The 10,712-nt window shown below is 27.9% G+C and overlaps 1 protein-coding gene across 3 annotated transcripts in view; it reads right to left on the reverse strand.

Annotated features, from left to right (window-relative positions):
- LOC123305340 (FK506-binding protein 5-like) overlaps positions 1-7,881 on the reverse strand; it is a 100,559-nt gene extending 92,678 nt beyond the window's left edge. Inside the window, exon 1 of one of the 3 annotated variants that reach the window (XM_044887030.1) lies at positions 7,644-7,879. In XM_044887030.1, coding sequence (XP_044742965.1) covers positions 7,644-7,698 — 55 coding nt within the window. In that variant the 5' untranslated portion in view covers positions 7,699-7,879. Of the gene's footprint in view, positions 1-7,643 lie in introns of all 3 variants that reach the window. The other 2 variants (XM_044887029.1, XM_044887027.1) reach the window with 2 other exon arrangements.
- Positions 7,882-10,712: the final 2,831 nt, after the last annotated feature.

Here is a 10,712-nt window from a genome sequence, read left to right on the forward strand (position 1 = left end):
ATATTCATTATTGGTACGAAAACTGGTAACGAATTCAAGAGTTTAAGGTAGTACTATCGGTAATAGACTTTGCATTCAGAATTTAATAAAATTTGGCATAGTTGTCCATTATTATATCATAATTAACCAGTTAAATTTTTAGAGGCCTTCAGAGAACTGAAAATCTGAACATCCAGTTTTGTGAAATAAAATAAAATCTGTGATTTTCCATAAGGATCAATGTTAAAATATCTTTTTTTCAGTTCTCTGAAGGCCCCTAAAAATTTAACAGGTTAATTGTGATATAATAATGGACAACTATGCCAAGTTTCATTAAATTCTGAATGCAAAGTCTATTACCGATAGTAACTTAAGACAGCTGAAAATTTGTTTTTAGACTGCTAAGCTAGAGATCAAGTAGGTTTGGCACCTGAGGGCGGTTGTGTTGACGCGAACGGTGGATGCACGCAATAAAAGAAACGTAATTCTTGCCTGAAAAATTATAATTACATTCTTTAATTATAAAACTAAATCTTATTAAATCCACAGCCACATTAAAACGATTTTAAAACGTGTTTATTATTAGAATAATATCTGGCTCGGTGTTGGCAACAGAAAAACTGTCTGGTAATTATAATTTATATTTCTAAAAGGGCATGAAAAATGAATTTATAAAAAATAGTTTTAAAATTATATGAAGATCAGTCATTTTCGCAGATTTTTTCGAGAAAGTGCTCTCGTAAACATAGTAAATATAATTTGAATTGTAACTGCTGGAATTTAAAAAAAAAATGTCGTAGGCACCAATGACTTTCTTGTACGCTTATAATCAGAAAAAATGATGGATAGTAAAAACCATAGACTTTCAAAGAAATCAAAATAAAAAATTTAAAGAACTATCCAATTCAATGCTTTAAGGAAATTGTTAAATTTTTGAATTTTCGAAAATATCAAGTTTGCACTTGGTTAGACATGTAAAGAATCTATAATACCGTAGACACCCGAAATAAAGTATCGTATAACAAGTATGTATTTATATTATTTTTTTTATTTATTATTCTTTCCTTATCATTTTAATTCATTCGGGTGTCTTTATTAAGATATCTTTTCGTTTTACGAATAAATTAAAAGTTTCACTTTCTATTTCATTATCGTTTCTTAAATTGTAATCAAATATTACGATCAAATAAAGATTAAAAATATTGAAACAAAATATTATAAAATATACAATTTACTTTTATTGATTTTATTGAAGACTGTTTTTATAATGGTTAAAGAAGGGTGGTATATAAACAATCCTTTTGGGAAGCTATTTCGATTAATACCACTAAGTGAATATTAAATTCCATTTTCCTATCTAACGTTTTATAAGGTCACATAATTTATATCAGTCCCCATTTTCATTGTATTAAAAGTAAATACGAAACTTTGAAATATTCATTTGAGAACATAAAACTTTCTCATCTATTTCATACAACATGCTTTTAGGCTTTAGTAGACAATAGAATAACGGTGTATTTTTTGGAAAAGTGGTATTCGAAAGAAAAAAAAACTTTAATGAGGTCTTTATTTTAAAGTAAATCAGATACAGAAAAATATTTCAAGCACAAGTGAAACTCACATGAGGTTTTAAAAATCCCCGCTAAATTTGTCAGGTACGGAACCCTAAATTCCCTCTTGAAACATATATAAAACACTCTCCATTAAATTACTTTTTTTTCTTACACACATTTTGAAGATCGTCGCCAATTTTTTAGTTTTTTTCTGATACGGAACCCTAAGCTCGCACTTGAAAAGTAGCTAAGAACACTCTCCGTAAAATTGTCTTTCAAAAGAAACCAAAAAAATTAAAATTGGTTCATCCGTTCAGGCGCTACGATGCCACAGACACACACACATAGCGGTCAAACTTATAACACCCCTTTTTTTTAGTTGGGGGGTTAACAAACTTATAACACCCTTTTTTTTTAGTTCGGGGGTTAAAACGTTAAGCAAACCTTATTACACTGTACAATATTTTTATGTAGAATTTTACTCGTTCGTATAATCTCACTCAGTACATTTCTAATTTCACTATGTTATTTCTAAATTTTTATTATTCAATATAATAAAATTATTTTAATTTTCCACTTCATTTTATAAAAAGAAGAAATTGAAAATTTTATAGTGAGCAATTGTATGTGAAGACGATAAATAATATGAAAAGTATATACTGATGTTTTAGAAACATTTATGACTTTAGGGATGATTTATAACGCTTTCAGAAACATAGGTCATACAAATATTGTAAGACTATAACATATAATACATATAGAATTACTTTAGAAATTTTATTACAAGGTCTTACAACATTGCGTCAAGTTGAACACTATATAAACCATTTTAATTAATTGTTTTCACTTCACATTGTTGTTCTCAAATTTTGTGGTTTTTAAGGTGTTTTACCATCAGAGAATAATTTAATTTTATAATTAGATATTTTGCGAATAAACCCTCTCGAATTAGTAACGACAAGAAATTATGACTGTGTCTGAATTGAATACGATAAATGGGAACGTGCACTTTTGGTTTATCTTTAAAGAAGCCTCTAGCTCGAAAAATGAGGCTCTTATCTGGACGCCATGCGATTCCTTCAAAAAACATTTTTAGTAAACTACTCTGATAATTCTCAACCACGATTACTTAGAAAACTAACAATTAAACGATTTTTTGCTACGCAAATTGGATCTTGACGGCGTTTACACTACTGAAAAAAGATGCAAAACTGAAACACAGCTGATAAATAATAACGTCAAGATTTTTACTCTTTTAGGGCGCGGCAGACTATTAAGCAAAAGTGTTTGTATATCTAATTTTCGGATTTTTATTTTGAATCGGTTTTAAATTTAACATAAATGACATTTGTATCGACACAAATGACGCTCAGATTTAAGAAAATATGTAAATCGTTATATTTGCATAGTAAACGTGAATAATAATTATCAGCTAGCAATCCGGTGTAATTTGAAGGGCGCCATATAATAATGAACTTTCTTCGTATCAAATCTAAAGAGAATGCCTGCCTTTCCAACAATCTTCAAATAAAATCGAATAAACTAAAGTTCTTTTTTTTCAGAAAAGTCAAAAGCATTGAATATATCTCAAAAATTTTCTATTTTTATTTTTATTTTATTTCATAGTTGATTTTTTGATAGACCGTCTGACTGACAACGGTGTAATATTATACTCTCAAGTCTAAATTGGTATTACTGATTTAGATGAATTCTGATGACAAACAAATCTTCAGTACTGCTGTATCATTGGATATGCTAGCAAGGATTACATTCTCATAAAAACAAGATATTTTATTCAGCTAAAAACTAGCTAATTTCTTTTCTGTGGACAGTGGACCACTTGGTGGGCTGAAAATTTGCAGGATGACTTCAGAATCACGTCTAATGAATTATCAAACAAGCAGGCAGTTTCCAGCTCCACCACTTAGTGAGTTTTTCAAATCCCTCCAGGAGATAGTCCTCATAGAAATTCACGAACTCTTACAGGGCGATTTTGGGCATTACCTACTATCATATTTAAGGCTCACGAGACCGTAATCATAACTGTCAGTAAATCATATGGCCAGTTCTATTAGGGTTCCAAACATATTCAAAATCAATATAAAGTCTGGATCGGTTTTCACTAGTTTTTCATCGGTTTCCAGATTTACAGATTATACAGATATACAGCCTGCACAGTTACATAGCAGAGATGAGTTCATAGAATATATACGGGCCCGAGTCAATTACAAGCCGTACTATAAATCTTTCATTAGTGCGCTCCGATTATACATAGCTATTTGTTAATGCCGGAATGATTTAAGATCCGGATCTATTTTTTCCAGCGAGAATAATACTAATGACAATTCATACAGGTTTAGTTATTGCAGTGAATATCAACCTTTGGGCTTACGCTTCATATGTCCACATTTCTTCTTATTATATATTTTAGATTTTAGTAAAGGTGATAAAACATAATTTTTTTGCAAGCGTAGCAGATAACACTGACAGATTTAATGGAAAAGGCCCAGTGGGCAAAATCTATAAATAGAGCCTTTTTTAGTCTTCGTTAGAGTTTGGTGCCTCTGCCTTGTGGTACCCTTTTTTACCCTCATAATAATTACATAACTAATTTATTAAATTTGTCTTTTTTCCTCTTTTTGTTTAGTCTTCGTTAACGGACTTCGTGTCCCGTTGTCGTGTCCTTTTATACAAATTTGTCATTTTTCTCCTTTTTTTAAGCCTTCGTAAATGCACTTCGGGCTCCTTGTGGAGCACTATTTCGAGGACCCAGTGGGCAATTGCTTCTTTGCATACTCGTTAAATCCACCACTGCATGTATTTCATTTGCTATCAACTTAATTTGTAAGGAAGATTAGTTTGTAAATAGAAAAATCGTGAACTAACACCCTTTTCATGCGCTGTTATTTATAGTATAATGTCAATAAAAATGAAATCCTTTAAAAAAAAGTCTATTTTGTTTGCAAATAAATTCCACAGATGTGCAAAATTAATTTTTTAGCTGCCTGGGATATTTTTGATAAATTATGTGTTCATTAGAGTGTTGTATCCAAAAATAATATTTCCTTCTATCAAGTTATTTCTTGCAAAGCCAATTTAACTCGGATGTGGTCGAAATTTTTTAATAAGGTACCTAATTGAAAAATTTTGTGCAATTTTTTAGTTGCAGGCCTATGTTATTGTCAACTATTTTTATTCCGACAATTTAAAAAACAAATTATATTTATACTAGCTTTGAAACGAAGAATAATTCATTATTATATTTCTTGGGATATTTCCCAAAATATCTTATGTTAAATATAGTCCTCATTAAAACTTGTAAAACATTATGGAATTGGATCGCTACATACTTGAAAACAAGAAAACATATATATACCACATGATAAAAAGAAACAGACAATTATAGAATTTATTAAAATTAATTTAGATTAAAAGATAAACCAAGTATTTAGCTGTATAATCAATATATTGACATTGCGTGCGTTTCTCTTATATGAATATTTTAAAAAGAATATCTACGGATAAAACTTCGTTCTAAAATTAATAACTTTTTTTAAAAATTGGGTCTACCCTGTAAATTTACACAGATCGGTAATTGATCTATGTGTTTTAAACGGGATCGTACAATTTAAATATTCTTTTATCCTGTACATATAAAATATATCATGGTATATTAAGTTTAGTCTCAACTTTGTAATAAATATTGATGATACAAACCAAATTTTGGGATAGGTGGTCCTAAAAATCGCCTATTATAGTTAATTTGTCCATGATATCTCAAAACTCAAAAACGAAAAGATATATTGAGCAGTAATTTTTACAGCTTGCTCAAGACGTAAAAAATGAGTTTGAGCAACATAGGTCAATTCGGTCTTGGATCTGTAGACCGTAGGACACACCTTGTAAACTGCTTAAATAAAATTTTGGCTTTAAGAAAAAATATACCGGAATCAATTTTTGAATTTTTGAAATAGGGAGGGCTAAGAACTTCAGAATACAGCCAACCCCGCTATAGTCGACAAACTCAACCCAACCAACTCGTAATTACAACAATACTCCGAGCTTATAAAATTTTCTGTCTATTTTTTCGGTCTATTTTTTCCGGGTCTATTTTTTTCGATTACCGAACTTTCGTTTGCAACATTTTTTCGTAAATATTTTTGTTTTCTTCTGAAGACTAAAATAGATAGGGAGTCGAAAATTTGAAAATAGCTTGAAGTAGTCAGTTTATCGATTTTATTATTATTGTTATTATTATTTATTTATTTAAAGTCGCTTTTTAACGGAGAGGTCTTTAACGACTACTATTTACCGATTTTAATTTTATACCAAACCCATCTTATAATAAAAAAAGGTTAGTATGATTCAAAAAGTTAAATTTTCGAAGAAATTTTTTTGTCTAAAAATCCGTTTGAAGACTTGTAAATTCCAAAAAACATAACACTGTCTAAACAGGGTATTTATACAAATAGCTCAAGTCAGTTGTTTAGTTTAACTTATTTAATATTCATTTTAGGTTAGTATTATCATTTATTATAAATGGGTTAATAATAATATCTTTGTTATTAAATAGGTTAATATTAACTTTTAGTATAAATTTATTTGGCTCAAAATCAAATAGGATCATCTCTCATACAGAATTATGCAAAATTAGTATGCCTTGAATCCTGTTTAGCCTCTTGTCAAGTTTATCACGTGACGGTTTAGATAAAAAGGATCATTAGTAAAACTTTTTTTTCAAATTTTAAAATATTTAATTTCAAATTCTATTAAAGAAAATATACAAAAATTTATAAACTCTCCTCCACCTCTGCAAAACAGTATATTGAACCTAAAATTTTGAAGAAAAAAATGGAAATAGTGTATCCACTGAAAAGTTTATAAATTCCTACGGTCTATTATTATTAATTCCCTTTTATACGAAAAAATTTTTCAAACTCAAAATCAAACACTGTATTTGAGAGCTTCAAATAAGTACCAATATGATATAAAACATTGTTATACTTTGAATTTAAACAATTCAAAGTTATGACGTAATCATTGTCACTGACTCTTGAACTAATATTAAAAGGAAAAGTAATCAAAGTAACCTTCGGAAAATACGATTATAAATGTGCGTATATTGATTTCACAGATTTCACAGCTATTAATGGACATTTTAACTCTTAAAAACTCTAATTATATCAGAAATAAACATAAAATTATATTCAAAATTTGTTTTGAAATTTAACTACAATTTATTTTTTCATCTCATAAAATACGAGCTAATCGAAAATTATGCGACTTTACCTCTGAATGTAGAGTCTGGCGAATAGATTTATGATAAGAAAATTGCTACCAGCACAAATTGAACGCTACCTAAAATTTCGGATCAGAAAATCTTTGATAACAATATAAACTCGGAAAATGTGCAAAAATAAAAAGATATTCGTACTATCAAAAAGTTTTTCGTACTATCAAAAGGAAGTATTCATAAGTAAAAAATAATATTATGGGTCTAACGGTCTGAGTAGACTGAATATTGATTAGACGTTGAATTTTGATGTTTACTCAATGATAATAGTTAATTAAAGACGATAACTAAAATTTTAAAATTCATTATTTTTTGAAATTTTTAAACAGTAGATACACATTAAGACATCGAATGTTATAGCATTCACTTAGCTCGCAATATATGCCATTTAAGTCCATTATTATTTCAACATGTTTGTATTTTCTTGGAACTGTTGAAAATTGAAAAACTAGTATTTTATATTTAAAATTAATCAAAATTAAATTAACCTATTGGAATATTCTTCAAGATTGAAAGTGTTTTTTTATTTAAATTTGACATTCGCGTCTACTTAAAAAAAAAATTAATAGAGGAAGTCAATATATTATGACAACAATTATAGTTTCTTATCCAATAATGTTTTTAAATCAAAATAACCTTGTGTAGTAATGTTTAAATATTAGGAATGCTCTAATTACAACTGAACCGTGAATATATTTTAATTATTCATAATAAACAACAATATTATTTTTTAAAGTCCATGTTTTTTTATTAAAACAATGTTCTAAATTTGATAAAACTTAAAATTAAAAATAAATTAAAAAAATTAAAAAACTTACCACCAATGGAGAGGGTACGCCATCTAGTTTTACGCTTAGTCGTTTTTTTACCCATGTGGTGTTAATCGCTTACAATCTTTAATCAAGAAGATACTTTTAAGTAAAAACCCGTCTCACTCTTACACATTGAACACCCAATATTTCAGTCACTGTTGCACTCATAGATTGCAATATAATTGTGATTTTATTAAATAATTTATTACATTGCAACACATAATTTTCATTGAATTGAATTTCATAATTTTTACTTTTTACTTTAAAATTATTTTATGTTTTTAAAAATTTTAATTTTAAATTTCGAATTGCCGATTTTCCTAATTGTTCGAAAACTTTTTGTTTTTAAATTTATATTGAAGATTTTCTTATCACCCAGATTAAATTTTTAAATAACATTTTATCCCTAGAACCAAAAAAGAAAAATTTATTACAACAATTGAAACTTATAACAAAAAACATGGCTGATTGTGTACATGTATGTATGTGTGAGTGTTTTAAATTAACTTCCTAGTTTGAAAGATAGGCAGCTCTCTATGTCACTGGTTCGTTCCTTTCGCGGTTATTGTATTGATTTTCGTATTGCCGGCTGATCGTTATTACCCAAATAATTTCACTACCGGTTATAAAATATTCTTACATAATTTCAATTTTTTTTTAAATCTTAGAATATAAACAAACTTATTTAATACTGAAAAATTTCTATAAAAATATTTTAAATTTTAAGAACAAACAAAAAAATTTGTTAAAAAAATCCAAAAAAAATTGATTGTTGGGTTAGAAAAAAAAAGCAAAGGTTTGGATCTTTGATAAAATAATTTGAACCGCTCCCACAGAAAAAACAGATAATTTTTTTTTTAAATAAACGTTTTTGAAAAATAAGCACTTACATATATAAATGGTAGATTTAATTAATTTTCCCAAAACACGTTCAAATTAAATCATTTGAAAATTTTCCAACAATTTTAAATATATACTTTGATTTTTAACACGTTACGTAATATCATCATTGTTTTAAAAAACTATTTTGTATTATTTAAAAAAATTTATTTTAAAGTTTCAATTTGTAAAATAATTTTAATCTTTAAAATTTTATTTATTTTTTTGTATATGTATGTATATATATTTTCCGGATTTCCTTTAATTTTGAATTAGTAATTGTGCGGCGGTCGAGTCGTCAATTTCATGAAAACGTACATCTTAACGGATTCAACGGTTAACACACACTGAGAGTATATCGAAAATAACCATAAAATGTTAAAGGCCAACTCTGGTGTAAGTTTTTGTAAAATATATAAGTATCGGTAGGTAGGTAGCACTTGGTTGCGTTTAAAACATTGTCGGATTGATATATATCTGACGACTATACTAGTACTAGACAAATATACACACATGAGTGCAAATCATACGGAGAATATATTGTATATTTTAAACACATGCGTAGTATTGCATTGGATTGTTTAATGCCGTATCATTGTGAGCTGAAAATAATATATTTTAAATAACACATACAGAATTCCAATTTAAAATTTATGTTTTTCCGAGTTAAGAAACCTTTCTGAGGTTGTTTTTTTTTCTTTATCTCCGAAAATAAAAAGTTCGTGGTTGATTCAAAAAATTTTTCCTGTATTGTAAATTCAAATAATGAAGAAATTTTCATTTTATGGTCTTCGTATACATAATGGTTGTTAATCAGCTAATTAATACTTATACACTTTTAAATTGAAATAAAAACAAAACGGTGTAAGATACCAATATGATTTTTTTTTAATTTTAGATAATGTGTTAGACAATTTCATGTAAATAACAGCCTCTTAGACGCACAACATAAGCTAACCAAATTAAACATTGAACCTTGATTGATTTTTTGATATATTGTTTGAAATGTAGAGGCAATGTGAAATCTATGTTTTCGACCTCGGCAAACGACCCGATCATACTGAAAAATAAGAAAAACCTCGAAAATTTTGACCTTATTTCAGTTTCTATCGATTTTAACCAGGAAGGACTGGTTTTTCATCTAAAACTATTTTTAAAGAAAGTTAAATTTTTCAACAATTCCGAAAAATTTAGAGATAGAACAAAAATTTAAAAGTAAAACATGATTCTTATAAAAACATAAACAACTTTGGTTCGGAACATTTTTTCGTAAACATCACTGGTTTTCGAAAAAGTATTTTCTATAATTTTTTTCGTTTTTCGTGAATGTTTCACAAGACTAGTTGAAGCTACCTGCAAATTTTCAACTCCCTATTTTGTATAGTTTTGGAGAGGATAGACACCAAAATTCCAATGGATGCAAATATGGTGAGTGTACTAAAATAAAATTGATAAGATTCATTTTTTATCGCGAATAAGCAAAATTACCACCTTGAAGTTAAAAATATTGTTTATAAATCATGTTTAGGTAAATCCCCTATTGCTTTTTTTTTGCAAAAGAAAACAGCCTTGTTGTTAGTTCTTAGAAGCGTTCATTTACATGGAATTATTTTAAAATAAAAATGCCATAATCCAATATATAAAATTAAAAAGAAATCATGTTGATAGCTTCTACCGTTTTGCTGTTTCAAATTAAAAGTGTATAATGCCTAATTTGACCATCCTATATTATTCAGTATTAAGGTCCCCATCACTGCATTCTCCAGCCAGATAATACTTCTACTAGTATTTCAAATCAATCGTCAAATAAGGAAGAAAGCTTATAAAAATTTTGTAGACTAGTATATGTTTCTTTAATTATTTGATTAACAAAATTCCAATGGATGCAAATCATCTTTTTTTAAATTTTTATTTATTTTTTAAATTCAATTAATTTGTATTAAAAATTAACACTTTTTTATTGTGGAAACGCATGGAAGTCTAACATACCTGACAATATTCCTTGCGCTTCCACCAATCTCACCATTAAATCCTTTAAAACTAAGTAAGGAATCGCGGATCTTTAAAAGGCTAGTCACAAGCAATTTAGTACATCTAGCCACCATTCCTGATTAAACCCGCTTTCAAATGTAGAAAATCGTTATAATATACAATCGCTGATCCTATTAAAAAAATCAGAGGGTGTCGAATTATTAG

Source organism: Chrysoperla carnea, chromosome 1 (genome assembly GCF_905475395.1).
Source record: "Chrysoperla carnea chromosome 1, inChrCarn1.1, whole genome shotgun sequence".
In the NCBI taxonomy this organism is placed as follows: domain Eukaryota; kingdom Metazoa; phylum Arthropoda; class Insecta; order Neuroptera; family Chrysopidae; genus Chrysoperla; species Chrysoperla carnea.